The 23841-nt window shown below is 38.5% G+C and overlaps 1 protein-coding gene across 1 annotated transcript in view; it reads left to right on the top strand.

Moving 5' to 3' along the window:
• Positions 1-12116: 12116 nt before the first annotated feature.
• LOC140949746 (neural cell adhesion molecule 1-like) overlaps positions 12117-23841 on the top strand; it is a 32425-nt gene continuing 20700 nt past the window's right edge. Inside the window, exons 1-3 of the mRNA XM_073398883.1 lie at positions 12117-12338; positions 16542-16811; positions 22404-22679. Coding sequence (XP_073254984.1) covers positions 12281-12338; positions 16542-16811; positions 22404-22679 — 604 coding nt within the window. The 5' untranslated portion in view covers positions 12117-12280. The remainder of the gene's footprint in view (positions 12339-16541; positions 16812-22403; positions 22680-23841) is intronic.

Consider the following 23841-nt stretch of genomic DNA (forward strand, 5'->3'; position numbering starts at 1 on the left):
TAACAGCGCATTTTTCGCATCAGTTTTCTCATGGATTTCTAAACATTATGGAGCCTGGAACAGGCTGTGCGGGGAAAGGCAGGTGTCGCTATGGTTCGAAAGAACAATAGACTGAACGACGGGAACAATGTAGCAAAACTCTTTTGCGCCCCCGCCCCCGCCCTCTCCCCCCTCCCAAAAAAAATGGATAGCCATTGTCTTCGATTTCTCTTAAGACGACTTCATACACACGGAAAATTGGAAACAATGGTTATCCAGAATTTTGGGGGGTAAATAAGTGCCTTGTGGTCTTGAAGAGGCGAATTCCTGAAATCCACCCTTACTTTTAAAACGAGGCTCGTGCAAGAACTACGTTCTGTCGGCAAAAGAGAGGAGTCTGTATTATAAGCGTAATGAAAAATGAGACTATACTTATATCAGAAAAAGTACTGGGCAGTGGTACTGTTTATTTAGCTGCACAAGGCATGACAAGGTTATTCTAACTCATTTTTGTGTCTTTGGATGAAACCTGACCATGCGACCATTAAAATGAATGCTACTACGAAACTATTTATTTTGCGGTTCAAGGTAGTTCTAACTTTCAAACAGTTTTGAGGCAGTGCATGAAACCCTTAAGTGTGACTTTCAAATAAAAACTACTTAGCAGTCCTTTTCGTAAGTGGTCTTTCTCGATTATACTGTACAAAATGGTTCTATCTTTTCAGTCGGTGCATGAAACTCATGGTAAAAGCAACGATTTCGTGCGGCTGATATTATTCAATATTTTCAGGAAAAGGAAATGCAACCCTTTTAACTGATAACAGGAACCAAAGAAATCCGGGACAGGTGTGCAAAGCATTAATTTTCATTAATGGTTATCCAAAATTTTGGGGGGTAAATAAGTGCCTTGCGGTCTTGGAGAGGCGAATTCCTGAAATCCGCCCTCACTTTTAAAACGAGGCTCGTGCAAGAACTACGTTCTGTCCGCAAAAGAGAGGTGTCTGTATGATAAGCGTAATGAAATATGAGACTATACTCATATCAGAAAAGGGACAGTGGCACTGTTTATTACGCTGTACAAGGTCATTAATTCTAACTGATGTTTGTGTCTTTGGATGAAACCTGACCATGCGACCATTAAAATGAAAGCTACTGTGAAACTGTTTATTTTGCGGTTCAAGGTAGTTCTAGTCTGCTACACAGCCGTTTTTAGTGTCGTCACGCAACGCTAGCAGACTAAGGTAGTTCTAACCTTCAAAAACTTTTGAGGCAGTGCATGAAACCCTTAAGTGTGACTGGTCAAATAAAGTTACTTAAAAGTCCTTTTTATATAGGTGGTCTTTCTCGATTGGGATTATACCGTACATAATGGTTCTAACTTTCTAGTCACGGCATGAAACTCATGGCAAAAACAACGATTTCGTGCGGCTAATATTATTCAATATTTTCAGGAAAAGGAAATGCAACCCTTTTAACTGATAACAGGAAACGAACTGAAATCCGGGACAGGTGTGCAAAGCATTAAATTGCAAGTGTGGCTTGTAAAAGACATGTCTGTGACATCATGTCTTCCACCAAAAATTGTAATTTTAAATCATATGGAAGACGTTAATAATGCGCTTCACAAAGGATGATCCTCCTCTAAATACAAAATGACGTTTGAGCGATCATTTCAGCAGTCTGGGAACCTCAATAATTTTCTATCCGGGAAGGCTCCGCCCCGAAGTCCAACCCCTTACCTTATATATGCCATTTTTGGAAGAAAAGGCACCCCTTTTGTAAACCTTCTATTCACAAATGGTGCCCTATCAAAAACCTAGTTGTTTTATGCATCCTTTAAATCACAGAACTAGAACGTTTTCTTGACTTTTACACAGCCATAAAATGCGTCGGTTAGTCTTTTTTGTGTCTTTTTACATACAGAATTGACAGATTTCCCTACCCTTTCATATACCTCTATTAGTGAAATCTTTATCCTTTGACATGTCTGAAGCCTGAAAAAGGTACCTTTTTCGGGCGGAGCCTCCCTGTATAAACCAGTATACTGAGGTGTCCCCCGGGGTCGATAGCCAGTGATTATCACGAGAAGAGTATTTTTTGTTGTCTGTTACCCCTGTTGCATGTTTTATAGTAGGCGGGGGGGGGGGGGGGGGGAGGGGATAAATTATCCCTTGATGTTCGCCAAACAAAGAAAACAAAGTCACGCGAAATGTGCGCGGACACCATTTGAGTCTCTTTCCAGTCTCGCTCTCCGTTTTCAGCCTCGTTCCAGACGTTTTGTTTGACTGTTCGCGCGTACTTGAATACGCAAAAATACGAATATCCTTGAATAACAATGACCGAGACCAGGTTTTATGAGCCCTCGAGACTAAGCACTCAACCCTGACTCAACCCAAACCCTTGTTTCACTAAAACCGCTGGACGCCAACCTGGTTGAGGTCATTGTTACCTAAAGTCTTCCCAAAAATAAGGACTGTTTTGCAGTCTGCCGACTTCCACAGTCAGGGACAGAACGCACCAATTTTCATCATGGCCAGGTTTTTGTGTTTGTGAGGTTGACCGCGATTAGAAACGAGGGAAATAAACTAGACTCCTGTTAACTCGAACCTTTACGGGAGATCGAAGTAAATGACTAGAAATAAGGAAAATTGATGGGGAGGAATGCAAGTATCATGCGCACTTGACTTCAAGGGCAGCAAAATATATATTGCCATTTCAGTGAAAAAGGAATTAAATGGAATTAATTGATAGGCACATGGCTAAACATTGTATTTAATTGGACTGACAAAAAACTAAGGACAAAGAATACGCTGTTGTTTTGAAACAAATTCAACTGCAGATCACTACGTTTTTTTCGACTTATCACGTGCTTAAAACATGGTTCAAGTTATCGAGGGTGAAATTATATAGAAATGATCTGAAGAGAAACAAAAATCACTTTGAGTTAGCAGGAGGTTCGAGTTACCGAGGGTAAAATTACAGTGAATGTATGACGGAAATCCAGGGGAAATCGATTTTGGCTCGAGTTAGCGAGGGTTTGAGTTAAAGGGAGTTGACTGTAGGCAAAAGCTAAGCAAATAAGTTCACAGCTTAAAATGGCAATGCCGTTACCTTAAACTGTCCCTCATAAGCGCCCCCCAGTTATAGGCCAAACTACTTGTAAATATTCATTGGCATCGGGACACTAAAAGTAATTCACGTAAAAGTCATCATTTTGTATTCTTTGGAGCACAAATTCATCTCGCAAATCAAATTTCGTAGTACCCCGTTCACAATTAGTACAGACTCACACGAAATTATATACCCTGCTTATAATTTGATACCCTGTTTAGGACGGAGAGGTAAAAAAACCACACCCTGTCCAGGGGAACATATTCGTTTAGGCCATAGAAGGGAGTAGAGTCCCCGGGTGGAACGTCAAGTGTGGGAGCGCTGTGTGATAAATTATATGGCTACAAAAGTACGCGCGTTCTGATTGGCTGCTAAGCGGGCATGTTCTTGTAATAACAGGGCATTACTAGCTATTGTAGGTGTCCAAGGCATATACAATTTATGTTTAAACTTGATAGTGGACATCCTTATGGACATCCATATTATAGTCAACTGACAGCTGTCTAAAGGGTTTCCGCTGAACAGTGTCACATGACTGTATCGTAGGCTCAAGTGTACAACTCGTTGAGGTGACATGCTTTTTAAAAATATTCGCCGACCAGTTATTGATTTTAATTTAACTTAGACTCAGGTCCATAATGAAAAGGCCATATAATAAATAACTTATTAACGTCGTCCGTTGGGTCATTATAGAGATGCAACTATTAGCGTCTGGCGTTAAAAACTGACTGGACGCTAGCTGTTACCTCCGAGTTTGACGATTGATGCAACTGGTCTCAGTGCTTGAGGGGTCTTCTACCTCGTTCCCAGCCTTTTTCCCGCCCCTCCCGTTTTCTAAGAGAAAAGCCCTGGGATCGAGGGCGGTGAGGTAGCCTGCGAGCAGGCTCACTCGTGCGAGTTCAGGGAAGTGAATCCGCTCGCAGGGTAACGGTGAGGGAAAAGAAAAACGACAAGTCCAAAGACTACTGCAAAGGTGATAGGTATTTTAGGTATTTTATTTATTTGCCACACGATTACAATAATTACAACAAGATGCCAAAAAAAAAATGTAGGAAGAGATGGCGACGAGGCCTAAAAGAAACTATAGAGCTTATGTTAATTAGGCCTCCTCAATTACAATTTTTCGAAGATGGCATAAAAATTACGGCGACGGATACAATATAATATGAGGTGAAAAATTAAACTAATCAATATTACGGAAGTTTACAAATGTTGAATATTAAAAGGCTTTTCCCAAGATTTTTGTTGGAGTATACTAATAATTATTACAAATAAATGCCTTAAGTGCTCTTTTAAAGGAGAAAGGTGAGGAAGCGTTGATGATGTTGGTGTTTAAGGTGTTGTAAAATTTAGGTCCTTGATAAAAAACGGAAAATTGTTTGGTTCGAGTACGACAGAAAGGCAGACGAAATTTACACGAGTTTCTTGTGTTATACGAATGAATTTGACTTTGTAAGGTAAATTTACAATGAAATTTTAAAGGTAGAGTATGGTTTTGATAGTCGTACATGAATAAGCCTAGTTGTATTAAGTATATATCATGAAATTTTAAAATACCAATATTTTGAAAGATTGGATCAGTATGTGCATCGAAATCGGTTTTAGCTATAGTTCTGATCACTCGTTTCTGTAAGTGGAGTTCTGTAAGTAGAGGAGAGTAAGGTGATATTACAACGTGTATTGCTTTCTTAAAACAATATTTCGGCTTACCATACCAGCCTTGTTCAGGTTCACGGGTCAAGAGATCTAATCAGCTAAAATCATAGGGCTTATGATTTTAGCTGATTAGATCTCTTTCAGTTTCTAGAGATCCAACGTTGACAACCAGCAGGATCTTCATCGACGGTTTTTGCAGGGTAACTGTGAGGGGTCTATACGGTAGGGGGCGCTATACAGTGGGGGTCTATACGGTGGGTGGGTCTATACAGTGGGTGGGTCTATACGGTGGGCGGTTTATACGGTGGGTGGGTCTAAACGATGGGGGGGGGGTCTATTTGGTGGGGGGTCTATACGGTGGGTGGGGTTTTTGCTCGAAATACCGTAAATCCGGTATCTAAAAGTCATAACTGTTTCTCCCTGGGTTGCCTAAAATGTGTGCAATTCCACAACTGGTTTGGGCTCCATTAAATCCTATACCAATTGTAGAACATTTTAGGAGGAGGAGCCACGTGAGGACAGTTACTGCCAAGGTATATGAGTAGGAAAATAACCCAAAGAAAATGTAATGCGTCTCCAGGGTCGCCTTGTACTTGTTCCAGGAGGGCACGAGTTGGAGAGCCCTGGAAACGATTTGCCATCTCAGCTGAATAAGAAAAAATGCATATAATGAACTTTTTCTTTACGTTTACCAGCGCACTTTGTTATTGCTTAATATGACCAAGCACTTTGCATGGGATCACGCGTTGATCCCGGGGGATTGATCAAATTGGATCCCGGGTTGATTCTCATGACCGTACCCTTCATATGGGATCCCGGGTTGATCCCGGGGGATCCCGCATCGCACTAGATGTGTTTTATTTTCCTCCCATCCAACCAACAACAAGCCTTGTTTGCAGGACCATACCAGTACATACAGTATTGGAAAAGCTATTTATAATTATGTTTTAAGAATAAGAACTAAAATTTAATCATTAGCCAATTAAATTACTTTGTTAATAATTCGTTAATTATTCGCGCTTTTTATTCTCCTATAGGCATTTTAAGACGACCTCACGGACAGATACGATGACATGGAAACCGGGAGGGCCATAAACGGAAGAGCTAAAATTTTTCACGATGGCATTTATTTCTAACGCAACATCCAACATCAAAAACACCGAACAAACACATACATGAATATTTTTTCACCGTTTCTTAGAATAACCTCTTTTTAAATCTGACATTTGCATTTTTTTTTTCAGTTTCCATGGTTGCCAATGCGCCACAGACATTCCCTGACTTTTTCCTGATTAAAATAATATTTCCCTGACCGAAAATTCAGAATATAAAATACAGTTGCTAGCCTCTTGTCTTCCTTTACACCAATCATTCGATTTTGATCCTTCATGATTTGATTGGCGATACACACTCATCCTTGAGATCAAAGTGTAGTAAATGTCTTTATTTTTTGTTCAGAGAAGTGTAATAGGCCTTATTTTTTAGCTAAGAAAGTGAGTTGGATACACTTAAAGATGTTTTTGTCAACGAAAGCAATGTCCAGTCGATTTAACCGAAACAGTGAAGGAAAGGAGTTTCATATGCGTACCCCATTTGCATAATGGCGCTTTTTTTTCCCTTTGCAAAAAAAAACTGAAATTGAAATTTGTTTCTCTTTCCAAAACTTTTTAGATACTTCGAATTATCATTTATGAGAGAATCTTCCCGCCAAGTTTCTGAGCCGTTGTACAGGTTACGTTCTAAAGATTTTCGCATTTTAGTGTGAGTTATCTGGTTTGTACCCGTGGACTGTGCCACTGATCGATCCTTCCACTTATGAATTTAAATCAGTGGCCTAATAAATTGAATTTTGCTGTTTTTCCCCTGACCTTGAAAAATTTCATTGTTCCTATTAATTGAAAAAAGTATCGTTGGAAGTGAGAATAGCCTGCATTTAGGGCGGTTCCACTTACGCAGACAACTTTATACGGTCAAGGTTACTAATTTTTTACAATAGAAAATAAAGTTCCGATTCAAAAAATTGCGAAACGCAAAAATAATAGTAATTTTACATCGAGACATAACGTCTTCAATGCAAAACAGCCATCAAGCAGTCCCATTTGTCGATTGCAGGGGAAAGCTCGGCAAATTGAAATTCGCTGGTTTGCTTGCCCCGCGTGTCAATCCCGAGAGAATACTTTATAAGCGACGGACCGCCGAAAAGATGAATATATTTAGTTCTGAGTTAGAAAACTTTTAAAGTTACAGCTATTAAATCGAGTGTTATGATCAATGTCGAAATATCTGCAGTCATCTTTTTTCTTGGTATCATGTCAGTTATCTTCTACAACTTCCATGACATGAGAGAGATATTTGCATGACTGGTGTTTCCGTTAACAGCTGACACCCAATTATCTTATCGCGTTGCTCTAACTTAAACACGCAGATAATCGAGTCAACTGATGATCACTGGGTCGTCACAACAAGACAGAGGCGAGAAAAACAAAGTGAACAAGGCAGAGAGAGGTCTGCTTCCGTCTTCTGAGTTAACATTCCGTGTTTTCGGGGCTGGTGAGTCTTGCAAAAGGTAAGCTGTTACAGTTTAGGGTGAAAGGCACTTTGACGTATTTCACCATAAGACGGTAATGAAACAGGCGCAGAATGACAATGCACACGATAGACCAATTTATAAAGCAAAAAATCGGGAGATAAACAACGCTATGAGAAAAGGATCTAATATCTGACGCTTTACCGTATTATTCGCAGACCAAAGAGTTAGAACCATTTTCAACAGCATCATAATTAAACAGGGACGTAACTGCGCAGTAGCTTTCATTTAAATGGACACTGAATAGACATACGCTAAGGTTCCATTCACCGACTCAGCCTGTGCTTCATAAGAAACAGTGTACAATGGCTTTCATGTACATAGTCCCACTAAAGGTTTCATCCACAGACTCAAAAAGTTCGAACCACTCCTGACCTTGTTTTAGAGCATAAACAACGGCACCATAGGAAAATTTTGCTCCAGGGAGCTTTCATTTGAATCCAGACTTGAAAGTATGAACCACCTTGCACAGCGTAACAAACAACACCACAGGAAAGCGTTTTAATTGAATGGTCACCCTTAAGGATTTTATTGGACTCCAAAGTTCCTACCATCTTGAACAGTATAATAAACAGTACCGGCCTTGGAAACTACTGAGCTAAGCCACCTAGCGCCGAGGGAACGTTCATTCCGCGGGAAAAAACTCCAAATTTTAGCGCCGAACATCGGCCGCCGGTAAGTCATAACAACTGACTCCTTTTTCAGTTGTGTTCATTTGCATAGCTACAATTTAGGAATTCATACACAGAGAAAAAAGTCAGAGCCACACCGTGAGTCAGGCAGTTTTTTACAAACAGAACCGCAGGAGAGTACTATTGAATTGCTTTTACTTGAATGGTCACACTGAGGAAAATAAATAAATACAATAAAAAATAGAATCAAGCGTCGAAAGAACAAAAAAATGAATGGTGAGGATTTTAAACTTGATTGCCAAATTGTTGTCAGGATCGTTTCAATCGCTCAGAGATTCTCAAAAAATGGAGATGATTTGGAGCTTTAAAAATTTCTTGACGTAGTTTCACAGTGACGATTTAGTCGCCCCAGTCAACGCGCATTTAGTCTTGATTGAGACGGATTATTATATGGGAACCAGAATCTACTCGTCTATCAAGCCCGATCAAGCTTCTCTCGCAAGGGAGTTTATACAAATGGCGGTAACCAGCTTTTTAGATTCATAAACCACCCTGGAATATACAAGGCTACGGGGATTCCGTAAACAAGCCGTAACAATTTCACAGCCAGCAGGACACTTAGAAGCCTCGGGCAAAACGTTGGACTTTGTCGTAAGCGGACAAACATGAGATCACACTAAAGATTGCAAATTAATGTTTACGGGAACGTCTAAGAAGTACCTCTGTTTCTCAGTGCAAAATGCTTCGAAGTTGATTTGACCAAGGTGTTCGCTAAAGACATAGCTGAAGGGACGTGTGGAGTAAGCGAAAAATTTTATCAATGGAGGGCACAATACAGATACTTAGCGTCAAAACCACACGTTGAACAAAACAAATGCTAATTAGCTCAGAACAAAATGGGTCAAATTAAAGCTTGCTTTTCAAAGAGAGATAATTTTGTTGACTTCGTGAAAGCAAAACAGCCCACAATTTCGAAAACAGTCTAAATCCTCGAACATGCCGTGACTTAATATGCAAAAACTTGCAAAATTTTCGGTTCGGTACTCAACCTCTTGAAAGCGGACTTTTTTTCTGTATACGAATTTTAAAACTGCTGAACAATAGGCCTTTTCTTTTTTTAAGTTGTTTGTGGTTTCCTTTCCAACAGAGAACACGACGCTCTATTTGAACCTTTCAATAATGCCAAGCACACTTAAATGTTTTGAAAAAAAAAAACGGATCAAGAAAAACGGATCGACTTACATCCAAGTTTCATAAACAACCGTGGCAGAATACCTCGAACTCTTTCAAGCAAGACCAAAGACTTCGTGATAAACAACACGCACCATCAGTTAGTTCCCTAAGGGTGAAGGGCGGGGTTAAAAGGTAATGTCGTGCAATTACATCAGAATTGTCTGATAAGACTCGACGGACATGAAATGTTTCATGAGAACAAAAGCGTCAAAACACGGTATAAAGTTCACCAAACTGATGCAATATCCGCTCCGCAAAGAAATGTGGACACTGTTTATATGCAACCTAAGGAAAAAACAATTTTTTATCTATCTCCTACGGTAATTTTTTTTTTAAACGCTTCACTTGTTTGGTTACCACAAACTCGTGAACAATTTCTCGTAATTGACATTGAGTACAACTAACTGAAAACAATTATATAAGGACAAACAAGTTGCCCAAACAAAATTTTCAGAGGATTACCGTAACAAAGAAACTACTCACTTTGGATTAAACCCGGTTCCCTCTGTTCCTTGGTTTATTAAAATTAGACAAGCGATTTTTTAAAAATTGCAAATAGTCGTCCGCTTGGGAACAAGAAGCCTATTAAAAAGCACTTTTCAATGGATGTTCGCATTGCTCAGGTTTTTGTTTAGTTTCAATGGCATTCGCCGAGAGCGGAAACTCACTTGTTTGCCAGTGAAATGTAGGAAGTGTGCTGTTTGTATAAAAATGTTTTGACTTAGATACCTGGTCCTTTATGTCAGACAATAGAGAATGGACTAAATTCAACGAGTAAGAAGGAAAAAAGAAAAATAAGAGCATGATTAAACGTTCAGATAAACTGCTGTTACATTCTCTCAGAACAGATTTTAACGGTGACACTTTATGACTTGATCTACAAAGTTGGAAAAGTTGGACCTACCTTGTAAAGTCCTGATGTTAATTTAAGGTTTGGCTTTTCAGCACCCTCCATCTTACAACTCTAAGACTTTCTTCCAGTGGGCCATTTCTTTCTTGCTTTCAATAATCAAAGATCACTCAAGTTGTGTTTCATAACCAACAGCGGTATAGCGCTAACTGGACGGTGATCCAAAACAATTTACCGGGGATTTTCATGATCTGCAAACAACGATAAACACACCAGCCCACCAAGGGAAAAACATGCACAGCATTATGAAAAACAAACAAATAAACAAAAACAGGAAGCTTCTGCTCATGATCAGAAGGTTTCATTTGAATGGTCAAAGTCTAGGAATTCATCCACAGACTCAAAATTTGCACAACAGTGCGACAGGAAAAAAACTGCTCAGTAGCTTTCATTTGAATGGTCACGCTTTAGCATTTTAAACAGACTCACAAGAAAGATTGTACCTTATACAGCATTATAAACAGTTCATGACCACATTTGCAATTGAATGGGCACCGAAAACTCTGGAATTCAGTTATACACATGCCCAAAAGTTATGTTACATGTGTTTGGACAACGTACGCGAGGGTGTAGGCCCAAATATAAGACCAAGCTAAAAGTCAAGAGGGCTAGGGGTTGAGCTGATTTGACAAGTTAACAGCTCGTCATTTCTATTGGCTGACAAATGTAAAACACTGGGGCTAACTATACTATCTCTGAAGCCATCGCATTAGAAACTTAAAACAGTGACTGCGTGGTTATGTCTACCAGTTTTCAATGAGGGAGTGTTATTTCAAGACTGTTTAAATCAGCCTCTTGTGTTGCGATTCCCAACCTAAGTTGTTAGGTAAGTTTTAAACTGTCTGTTGGTTAGAAATGAGGTTGAAGTTTGCCTGGTGAAAGCGTCAGAAGAAGTGAACAAGGTCAAAAATGATTCGGCTTAACATGGCCGATTGTCAAACCCGATTCACGGCTTTAGCTTTCTTGTTTGAAACAGCTCGAGCAAATCTTTTCAAATTTAAATTGCCTTTCACAAAATAGGCCTTGTGAAATGACTGAATAACAACTTTTCAGTTTAACAGACGATTGATTCACGCACAGACCAAAAAAATATGAACTGCTGTACCCGATCTTGAGATTACAATCAGGAAGTTAGCTCAATCTTGCATGAATAACAAAGTTAAACAAGACAAGACAGTAAATTTCTTTTAGATTAAACTGAAAAATATTTGCACTTGAAATTTTTAAATTGGAGAAATATGTAGTTACCAATTTTTTGATATTAAAAGCTGGTAAAAGATATTTATTCCTTCGCGCGGTCTTGCTTCTTCATTTGATGGTATCGGATGTATTTTCGATTGCTCGCGATAATTTGGCATTTTGTTTTGCGGGTCTTTTGCCGTGATCTTATATTTAGCACAAGCGGTGCTTTTAGGCTAACCGCGGTGTTAGATTAATTGTTAGTCCGTCTCAAACAAGAGTTAAATTTGAATAAGAAGTGTGGATGAATATTACAAGCCAAGTTCGCCCGCTGCTGTTGTATGCAGGAGTGGGTCGTGTTGCAAGTGACACGGAAAACGACTTGTAAAATTTTGGGCCAATAAAAAAAGTACGTTTCTCAACTTTTTCCGCCTGTCCACGATAAAATTACTTCCAGTCGCTGGCTGAAATTCAGTGAAATGGCCATTTAAATAAACGCGAATATTTCAAGTGTTAACGTACGAAAGCCTCTCCACAGAACTGTGCTGAATGTTGCGTTTCTCTTACTACCCTTAATCGAAAATACGTTAAGAAACGTGTTGAAAAATTTTAGGGAGAAAATTAATATGATAACGTTGCCTTTTTATTGTAAAATTAGTCTTTAGTCAATGAAACAAAAACATTACACTAGTAACCATTTTAACAGCAAATTAGCATGCCTGTACGGATCTCACTGCACCCAGGAAAGAAACAATATTCCCAAACGTAAATAGTACTGAAGCTAATATATGCGAGGTTCGCGTCTGCTGAAAGGACGCGTGCGCAGTAACACCGCGTGTGCGCCCTTTGGTTTGATCGTTTTCTGTGAAAGCGTGCCGAGCGCTCCGCAGGAAGAACGTGCTGTCGTGACTCTGTTAACTCGTTTAGCACCTTTTCAGCCCTCTAACCCTAGTGTTACTCTGTCTAGATCCCTGCGAGGTGTAAAGAACAACTATGGCGAGGCTGGTAGCGATGATGGGGGCTTTACTCGTGATAACCGTTGGTCGTTCGGGTAAGTGTGTGATAACGCATTGTAAATAAGTGTGGCGACTGTGGATTCTTCTCAATTCTCCTGGATGCTCGCGTTGTTTTGATTGCCTGATCCTGCTTAAGACTGGTGTCAAATTTCCAAAACATTTGTGCTGGGTTTAGATCTAGCAGATAACGCAAGCGCAGCGATTTTCGTGATCTTTGCCACACCTTTTGTAAGGTTCAAATGTTTTCAATACCGTTTACCTGCAACGTTGAGCATTCATATTTCAGCTTTGTTTTTGCGCTCTATTTATAAACGATAGCCGACATAAACAACCCCAAATGTTCTCCACCATAGCCTAAAATTTGAGAGCACAAAATTTCGCCAGACGATTAAGACGCGCTTATCGCGAAGCTGAGTATTAACGGGAGCTAACGGGCGCTTTTCCAAAGTTGTCCTTCGCGCCTAAACGAACGTTCAACTTCAGCGTGATCGTAAACATCAATATACCCTCCAGGCTCTGTATTGTAAGGGAATGTACATTCTGTTCAGTGGTGCACAGCATAAAACCCTCGTAGGGTGTAGACTTTGCCTTCCTTCCTACTGCGTTTTTAAAACTGTTGAGTCATTCATAGTAAAACAAATTTTGATCAATTCAGAACCTGGGTGAATACATTACCACACGCGGTCTTGTTCCAAAATCCTTTCTTTGTCTAGTTTAATTTTGGAGAGCGAGGTGGATAAGGATACACGTTTTTGTCGCGTTAAAATCGGCGAGTTAATACACAATAACAATCATTAAGTGAACAAGAACTTTCTTCTTGAATGTCACTTGCGATCAATTCTACGGCCGATACTGTTGTGAAATTCCACTGTTTACCAAATAGTGCGAGAGACAAGAAGACATTGTTCAGGGTAGCGATTTTGTTCATTTGTATAGGACCAGAGAGCTTGGGATAGACTTTTTTTTATTATTACTCATAAAACAGAAGTTGGTTCAACACATGAAATAAAAGATACACTCAAGAATAAAGTCTATCATGATCTCATAACTTAAGCAGCTAGCATTGAGCGTAGTAGACAATACTTTAGTCACGTATTTCGTAATATTCCTTTCGCTTCATCGAACGCAATGCTGTAAAGAATATTGACACTGAAGAGAAAAAAATGGAAATTCACTCGTTCCTTTACAATATTTACCACATAGTTATTTTTTTACAACATGCAAAGTGCAATGATAGAACTGTCATCTCTTTAAGTACAAGGATTAAGTTCCCAAAGACGGGCGCTTTGATTACTTTCGAAAACAGCGATTTCCATTGAAGCTTATCTCGATGGAAGCAACTGAAGCATGCCATGGTTGTTTTTCACTTTCTAACTAGAAACACGCGTGACACGAACGAAATATTTGTTTCAGCTGCACGTAGGAAAAATGACTCAACCCCATTGTTTTTTTGAGGAATGAAATATCTATTAAGTGGGTGTACCTGCAGCTTGGAACTGACAAAATTTACTACATTCATCAACAAAACTTATGAAGAAAAAAGAATACAAATAAGACCAGAAAAGTCATTTTTCACTACAAATTACTATGCCTTCTGAGCCCTGAAGCACATAAAACTAAAATCTGTTGTTTCATATCTCTGCTCTTTGGCTGACGTGACGAAGGGACTCAAACTTTGCGTACAAAAAAAAAGTATGTATATTAGTCGTCAATTTTTGAATTCCTTCGATATTTCCGTCTTCACTAATCTTGCATGAAGGAATAAATTCTATTTAATTGTAAGTGTATTTTGCTACTTTTTCTAATCCATTAACATGCCCAAAGCTTAATTTACAAAAAGCCACACGAATTGCAATTGTCCGCTGAAGTCGTTTTGCGATATTGCAGCGAATATTTTGCGTAAAAAGCTGTCAAATTTGTCACTGGGGTAGTATAAAAACTGCATTAAAAAACAATGATTACAAATGTTGCTCAGCCACACGACATTTGTGAATAGGGGAAAACAAGTGAAATATTTAGCGCGTTCATGTTGTTAGATCACCGAAAACAAATTATAACGCGCGCTGTTTAGCAATATTCTTAGAAAGTTCAGAGATTTTCGAATTTTAAATTTGTTAAAGGTCTGAATAGCACTGATTCTAAACAGATTGTCGGGACAAAATGAATTTTCTTTTAATCCGTGACCTGCTAGGTAAAATGAAGAAATGGAGATGATAATATTTTTGTTTTAATAGACTGCAGGTCATGTATTGGGAATGCAAATTTTAATTATTGAAAACAACAGACGCTGGGATAAAAACAATGTTTAGTTGAAAAGAAAGATGGAGAAAAAGAATTAGTATCTTTTCGAGCACCAATACTATGAGCATATTATAAAAGTTGTAGCCTCCAAGGTATGGAATGAGATATCTTGGAATCGTATGAGAATTATCAGAAAATAAATTTTGTCATAATATGTAGTTTTGTCTGAAAGGCAGGATGTTGAAACCACGCTTTAGCCATAAGAGGGGGAGGGGGGGGGGATTTTTTTAGTCTTGTTCAGATAGGTAATATGAAAAGTTGCAGAGGAAAGCAGGGCTGTCATTAAGGGTGGGGGACTGGGGATTTTCCCCGGCTGGCTACTTTCATCCAGGACTTCCATAAAAAGAAAAATGTAGAACAAAAAGAAATCCTAGATTCCTGATTCCATGCGTAGTTAATGTAATCACCCTGAAATCTTATTGACAAATTACACAAAGGTGAGGATAATACAGTCCCAGACACAAACACTGAAAGTACAGGGTAGAAGGTTTTAATTCCCACCATACCCTGACCACAAACTAGAGTATCCTGCCAGGGTGCAAAAAAAATCTTTTTTACAGCTTGCCATTCGGGCAAGCTGAAGCTAACAATTTACTAGCCCAGACGTCATTTCAACTAGCCCCAAAAGCTGTTTGAAGAGCAGAATTGATCTCACGGTTCGTCTGTTATTCGAATTCCTCAAAAAAGATCACTTGCCCATCAGGCAAGTTAAAAACAGAATTCACTAGCCCGATAGCAAAATCCACTAGCCCCGGGCTATCGGACACCACTTTCTTTGCACGCTGCCTGCCCTCACCACAAACTAGAGTACTAATGAGACTCAAGGCTCCGAAAAAAGTCACGTGTTTGCAAAATAATTGTCTGTGCATCAGTTGAATTCCAAAAATAATGATTCAGTTTTGTTATTTAAGACTACATTAATTTTAGACATTGAAACTGTTCCTGTAGTCAGTTGTCATGGATGATGGTCGAGGATCGACATGGTTTAAAAAATGGGTCAATTTCAGAGATGCCAACCTCTGGAGATCTAAAATCTGGTGACTCTCTCTTTTTCACTACCCTACCCCCGGAAATTCAATGAACCCCCACTCCCCAACCCCGACAAATATGGGAATCAGACTTAGGACATTATATGAAGTCTTACTTAAAAATTTGCGGTCATCGTTTTGATGCCAGAAATAACCTTTGTCAGTGACTAAATCGGTGCAAGAATGCCCCAGAAACCCTACTACGAATAAGAAAATTTCAAGTTTTGAGCTAAAAATGGGCTAAATCTCAAACTAAAGTACAGAAAAGCTCAAAAGATGATTTTATTCGGGAGACATGGCGACCTGTGCAGGAGACCGGGAGATTAAAGTCGTATCTGGGAAACTCCTGGATAATCCTGGAGAGTTGGCATGTATACAATTCTTCAAGTTTTTATGCTATGTCTGCAAAAGTCACCATGTCAGGTGAGATCATGACAGGGAAATCTCAGACCGAAGCGTTGAGGCGTTGATGTATTGACCGTGCCATAGCGAGGTCAATACATCAAGGCTGAGTCTGAGATTTCCCTGTAATGACTGAATGGATGAGGTTAATAATTTATTTATCACATGGCCTTTTCTTTGACAAATGTGAGAAATAATGGATCTTAGCCTGTGATCAATTAAAACCAATAACTGGTCAATGGATAACTTTAATGAGTTGTTCATTTGGGCCAGTCTGCACAGTCATGTGACACTGGTCAGTGGATACCCTTTTCGCCATCTGTCAATTGCCCATAACATGGATGTCCACCATCAAGTTAAAGACAGATGGTACACTGTATTTGCCTTTGACAAGTAGCTAGTAAGGCCTGGTCATTACAACAAAGTCTGGCCCGTTTAGCAGCCAATCAGAGTGCGTGTACTATTGTAGCCATTTAATAAAGTATCTTCTTTCTTCATTCCTTGTAGATGGAACAGTTACATTACCATCTACAGAAAAAGAATACACGACAGGAAGGGATCCAAAAGTGGCTTGCACTGTAACAGGAGAAACCTTTGTTTCTTGGTTAACACCCTCAGGTCAGACAATCACAACCTCATCGACCACGGGGAGAATTACAGTTACAGTGACTGGAGATACTTATACACTGAATATAGATTCTGTAACAGCTCAAGATGGAGGCGTGTACCGATGTCAAGGCTCGTCAAATTCACAAACTTTTACCCTAAATGTTAATTGTAAGTATCTGACAAATTAGACTTAGGGGCAGTGCACCCAATGGTGGTTTCCTCCTAAATGCATTGAAATGTCTATTTAGGCTATCTAGAGTACTTTTAGATCTCTAGAAATGCATTCTAAGTGGCACTGTAAAATTTTTAATCTGCTCAGTCATCTTAGGGGAACTTGAGGTTTTTCGAAATTACAAGGGCTTCAGTGTTATTTTCCCCAAATTTTAAGATGCAATTGAACGTTTTAGGAAAGAGAGAAGTTTTCTTATTACTTCGGCGGAGCCCGAAGTAAAGGTTTCGCGACGCTCAGGAATGTATCAAAGTTGCAATTTTTTGACAAGATTGGGCAAGCAAAGTCTGTAGGTTTTCGGCTCTATTCGGCTCTTTGATGAAGTGAGAGCCGAATTAGTTCGAGATATCTCGAGATCACTTTGATTTCTTTGATTTATTCTCTAACTTTTTCGAGGAAGAAGGAATCACTATTTTGGCCTTCCCGGGGTTTGAACCAACTCACCTGTGTGACCCGTCAGATCAGAGGAGACTCTAAGTTGAGGGATTAGCCAATTGCGCTACTGCGACACAAGGTAGTTTGGGACATGAAAAATAGTTATGAAATGATGCACTAGTTTCGGGACAAGATTGGGCGTGCAAGTTCGTGACTTTTCGGCTTGTTTCAACCATTTCACGAAATGAGATCGGACTACTTCGTGATATCTTGAGATCACTTCGAGTTTAGTCTTTAATTACTCGAGGAATAAATAGAGGATATTTCGTGGCCGCGCAGAGACACGAAATTTCTCTTCGAGTGTTAAAAAACATTTCACGAGTGAGCCCTCCTTTCGAACTGTTTTATGATGAATTTACAGTTACAAAATGCTAAACAAAGACATTTTGTCTTTGTTGAGTGTTACGTAGTAAAATTGCTTTCATGCGTTGCGTGACTTTCTCGAACGTTCTCTACGTTTTTGGATTATTCATGAATAATTAATTAGGGCATGTTTACATTTCAGCATGAGTCAGCAGATTTGCATCAGTTACTGAAATCATAAAATATGTCGAAAAGCTACTACTATTCGCCTGTTTACTATTTTCTGGAACCTTATGTCAAACGGTATACAAGCTCCAAGCCAGTTCTTTTGACGAACTAAGTTTTTTCCCACGAGCTGGACTGCTGTGTTTAGTCAAGTGTGACGAAGGTCGATTTTCGGGTTCTGTGTTTACAAGTTCGCGGAAGCCGTAAGATATCTGAAGTTCAAGTGAGAGTTTGTTCTTATTGGTAGAGGCTGTTTAGTTTTACTCAAAGTTCAAGTCAAGTTTGTGTTGGCGGATGCAGTGTTTTAAAGCTCTGTAAAGGCTATGTTCCTTTGGTGTTAAACCTGACATCCCTGCGTTCTGATAGTCACTGAATAATTATCCTCAAAACATTCGAACTCGTGACTTTAAGTTTTAGCCAATTCCATGCTCAACGTAATTGACTCCTTACCCATGCCTTACATATCTTTAATCAGTACATGAGACTGCTATGCTGTTTTTGAAGCCTGATGTGACTAAGAAAAATAGAGAATTGCTTTTTAGAAGGATTTGTATGGAGTCATCAGAGCATAACAGGGCTAATATCGCAGAGACAATTTGTCCTGAAATGCTAGTTTTCGGCAAGTAGGCCTCTTGGATGTTGCTCTTTTCAGAATATCCTGACAAATCCCATAATTTCACACCTTACTCTTACCATATTTGATTTCTTACTATTCCTTCGCATTTACAATTAATTAGTTCCACAACCACGACGCCGAAGTGTACGCTAGCTCCGTAGCGTCTTGTTCCTCTCTCCATCAGGGTTGTCGGAAAGTTTTGAAGTAGATAGCTGAGTTGTCAAAGTAAGCGGCCAGCCCAGGGATATTTTATTTAAAAAACGCCATCCGTAAAGAAGTGCCAAACAGAGTAGCCAGCCAATACTAACCAAATAAGTGGCGATTTTCGCCGGCAGCCGGCTACTTTTGACAACCCTGCTCCATTACATTTTTTTTAGTCCAAAAATTTTAGGTTTCTTTATCCTACGGAAATTAGCCTAACATAAGGAGTAAAATATTAAAAATTGAACTTCAGAAAATCTTAGGGAATTTTGTAGGTAAGCTTCAAAAATTGTACCTGAATGGAACGCTCAGCCAGAAATTTTTAGCCCTATGAGGCAATAGAAAATTCTATACAGAAAACAGTCATTGGGTGCCCCTGTAGACTCACTGAAATTCAAGTTTAACTGGGCTGCCATTTTTCCTGAGGGGAGGCACAGGCTACAATAAAACCTTGTCACTGACCATTGCATGACATAGAATCCAAGGAAATCTGTGACCGTGAATTTATGAAAGAAATTCTGTAGACAACCATATCAAGAGTGATTATTTGTTAGAAACCCCGGACAACCTACGACTATACAAAATTATTGTACTGCATGGAAATGATAAGTTAATTAGAACAGACAGCAAACAGCTTTTAAGAGAAAACAACCCACTATAAAACCCATCAAGATACATGCAGTAGAGATATTAATCCATAGACCGTAATCTATTGTTTATGGTCGACACGGAAACACATTTTGCCCGAAGAGAAAACTATTTTTATGTTTCAAGATTCTTTCCTTTCAATTTGTTATCTTTCCTCAACCTGTTAAAAAGGAATTAGTTCATTTGCAATTTGTGACCTTGAAAAGTTGAAAGATTCCTCACAGTTTTTTCCATCAGTCCGGTATGTCAAAAAATGTGAATAGACTAAGTGTCATAATGAGAGCCTGTGTCAAAGTGCTGATGTCAAGAACTTAAACTGATTTTTGCTCAAGCAATTTATCTCAAAGCTCAAAATTGATAAGGTTTAGCTGCAGAACAATTCTAAGACAAGTCTTCTTTATCCTAATCCAAAATTTAGCCCTCCAAAAAAGAGTCTGTTGCATTAAACAGAAAGAAATCAATCTTTAAACAAACTCTGTGAAGATGGACAAACATGCTTGATGGATCACGCAATGCTCTGGGTTACTATTAGGAGTGTGTTCATTTTTTGACCAAGAAAATCCCCAGGGGTACTCTGGATTTCAAGTGATGGGAATGATCGAATGGGGGCATTAAAAATTAAAACCCAAAAAAATCCCTGGACCTAAAATTCACCCTCAAAAAATCCCATGCCAAATTTCTGCATGAGCCTTAAAAATTTCCAGAAAACATTAAATGGTATAACACAAAAATAAGTACAATTCCCTCCCCAGGGAGGAGGGGTGGGGGGTGGAGAGAAAATCTACCGATTTTATAAAATGGGCTGCCAGTTAATTAGGCAAATTCTCTGGTGGTAATTCTTCCTTGCACTGTATAGGCTGGCTATCTGCCGCAGTTAGGGGTAGTAACACACTTTTGTTCAGGGCAGTATCAGTAAATCTCTTGATCAGTGACACATTAACAAATGTTTTTGTCCCTGATAAACCTTGTGTATGGGGTCTAGCGTGTAATTGTGGTTGCCATTGGCAACAATAGTTTCATAAGCATTGCTTAAAATTTTCTTTTCAAAGGTGATTTTTACAGATTTAGTTGGGAGGTGCCCTGCATCTGGAACTTCAGCTACCATTCACACCTTACCTTTTGGTTCCTATCAGACAGATTTACCTGGTTTGCACGTGCCTTGAAAAGTCCTTGAAAATTGAAAAATTGTGGGATATCCTTGAAAAGTCCTTGAATTTTCCACAGATGTCCTTGAATATTTTTGAAAGCTCCTTGAATAAAAAATAACCTTTGTTAAACATAAAATGTTTTGCATAAAGGAATGATTGAAAGTACAGCAATACACACATTTTCTTGGTGATCATGAAAGTGTTTTCTTATGATTTGGGTGTTGCCAGCATAGTTCATTTTCCGTTATTTGAAGTACCCTAGGAACCGTGCCTTAACGAAGGAAGGTATTGCAATAAGTGAACCCCCCTCCATCTACACATTTTATAGGTTTTTACTTCATGTTATTGGGGAAAAGAAGTCCTTGAAAAAATAATTTTAGTACTTGAAAAGTCCTTGAAATGTCCTTGATTTTCTCCCAAAAAATTCTGTATGAACCATGCTTACCTTTTGGTTTCTATGAGATAGATTTAGACCAATAAAGCTGAAAACATAAAAAAAATAAAATATAAAAACAAATAAAATGAATAATATAAAATTCATAAAATATGTTTCAATGCAAATATATCTCAAGTGAAAATCACTAATATAAGCAATGAGGCCATCCTCCCAGTCCTCCCTCCTCCCTCTGTTAATGTTCAAAAAAACAGTATTGTGCCCCATTTAAGTACATTCAGCCCCCTCTCAAATAAGACCCCTTCATAAATGTGCTTAAAATAAATAAGTCCCTTGGGGGGCTTAATAGAGGATTTACGGTATTACTGGTACTTAACATGATTATTTAGATATAAATTCTGTGCAAATGATCTTCTAAAGAAGTTTCACTAATGAGTGCTTCCCACAGGACTTCTGCCTACAGATTTAATAATAATAATAATATAATATTTAACAATAATAATAATAATAAAATATTAATAATAATAATAATAATAATATTTACGTGTCAGGAAATTTAGCTTACAAGCTAATTGATGACACAAAAAAAACAATACAGAAATAAAATGCTTAAGATTATAAATATGTAGGTTTAATTTAGATCTATGAAATGTATGATAAGAATGTATTGCTATTTATAAGAATACAAGCTCTAAAAAAAAAATGAAGAGTGGCATAAATAGCAATTCTGACAGTTATTATCAACTAGTTCCGCTCTGTTTATTTTTCTGTTTCTAGATCTAAACATTGTTACAGATGAGATATTTCTAATTTCTTTCAGAAGTTTAGGCCATAGGTATTGTCCAAAATATCTGATCAAATGTTTACCATATCTAAAAGTGTTGAAATTCAGGATATTGTTGTCAGTTCTTAAATTGTACTTGAGGGACTTAGTTACAAATATGTCTCTCAAATATGTAGGTAAAAGACCCATATGATATTTGAACATAGTTTTTGAACTATCTTGCAGTCACCTGTTATATGAAGTGTGCTGAGATTGGAATTCTTTAACAGTTCATCATAAGTAACTATAGAGTGAGAAATGATCTTTTGCCATGTCGTGTTCTACATGTAGGATTGAGAAGGTCTTAAATATATATCTAGGACCTTACGAAACTACAGTGGCGACAGCAATGGGAATGTCTAAAACACAATAGTTTTTTATTAGCAAAACAATAACTGCACATAATGGAGCACGCTATTTTGTACATTTCTTTGCCTACAACATGAAATGACCAAATTTTGAGTTGTCTTGAGAACGGGAATGGCAAGGCGATAAAGCTTACTATCTGTCTCTGAACTCGGACGCGGTTTCCTCTCTTCAGTTCCAACCTAACTACCCTACCTTCAAGTAACTGGGTGACTTGGTATAAGGGCGGAAAAGTTTCATAGGATGCAAAGTCTATTTTTCAGCAATGTTTTCACTGGTGTCGCCGTTGTTGGATTGTAATGTCCCTATTATTCTTATGAAGACTTGAAGGCCTGCAGTGTTGACAATATTATTTTTGTCTTTTTGGAAAAGATGATGTACAGGATGCAGTCACCTTAAAGCAAACCCTCCGGATGGGCCAAGTGGGAACTCTAGTACTTGATGTGTCAGGATATCCACAACTTACATACGACTGGACTAAGGATGGACAGAAAGTAACATTTGGTGGACGAATAACTCTCAATCAACTGACTGGATCAATCACCTTTAACCCTGTACGAATGATTGATGAAGGCAATTACACTTGCCAAGTAATCTCTGCCAAACTTGGTGACCACACCTTCGACCCTATATCTGCTAGAGTCATAGGTAAGGTCCGGCCACTGAAAGGCTTTTATTTTTTTTTCCACAATTCATGATACAGTGGAAACTCTCATAAGTAGACAGCCTCAGTTAGAGCAAGTTGCTTAGTAATATGGCCACTATATAAAGAGATGTAAGGGTTATATGGCCACTTACAAAAGGTATTAGAAATTATGCAAAAACTGTTTCTTAGGGTCTGGCTATACTAGCTGTTGTTTTGATGATGTTAAAATGAAAGTGTAGTCACAGACCTAAAATTCAAATGGTCTTTTGAAGTGTAACCTGATGTGTATGTGAACCAAAACAAACACTGGAACTGATATAAAATCACTGTGAAGAACAGTCATTACGTTGATTTATTAAAATACAAGTTTCAGATGAGAATAAAATTTCGTTCTGGTGTCTGCATACAGGAGCTTAAAAACAAAGCCAAAATCAAACTTAGCTAGTAAATCCTGGAAATGTCGGCATCTGCTTATAGGAATGTAAAAAATTATACAAAGTTTTTATGGGAGTTGCAACAAGGTTTTGTGAATTTGTGAAGGTGGCCATAAGTACAGATGTCTGCTTACGTGAGTCTATGTTGTGAGAGCTTCCACTCTACATAACAGTCAAGAAATTAAAATAATATCATCAGCCCAATCAAAATGTTTTCCAATATTGTTGGCAGGATGACCACTGCAGAGGCAGCTAAGGCCTGTACAAAATTGTAAATATAATGTGCATTTTTGTAATTTGTTTACCCACGAGGCACTTACATACAAGGTCTTATAAGAATGTAAAAACATTTTTGTGCATGAATGATGTTTTATTTCTGTTTCTTTATTTCAAATACCTTTTTGTTCTATACCCCAGATGCAATTGCGAGTCATAGCCAGTCATTTTGCAAAGTGTTGTTTTGGAAAGTAGCATAAAATAATGTGATCAACCATGGCTGAAGAAGTAAAAATCGTAAATGACTCCATTAAGAGTTTTAGCAAGTAAAGTGCTCAAAAGGAGGTTAAAAACCTCCAATTTATGGAATAAATCTTTAGTCCTTGAAAACTGTAATTTGTCCTTAAAAAATCCTTGAAAAGTCCTTGAAATTTGTTTGTCTGAATCACAGTTGTACGAGCCATGTTTGACCGTGGCCATATTTGTGGGAGGCAAGTACTCTCAATGGTCATTG

Source organism: Porites lutea, chromosome 10 (assembly GCF_958299795.1).
Source record: "Porites lutea chromosome 10, jaPorLute2.1, whole genome shotgun sequence".
NCBI classification, from domain to species: domain Eukaryota; kingdom Metazoa; phylum Cnidaria; class Anthozoa; order Scleractinia; family Poritidae; genus Porites; species Porites lutea.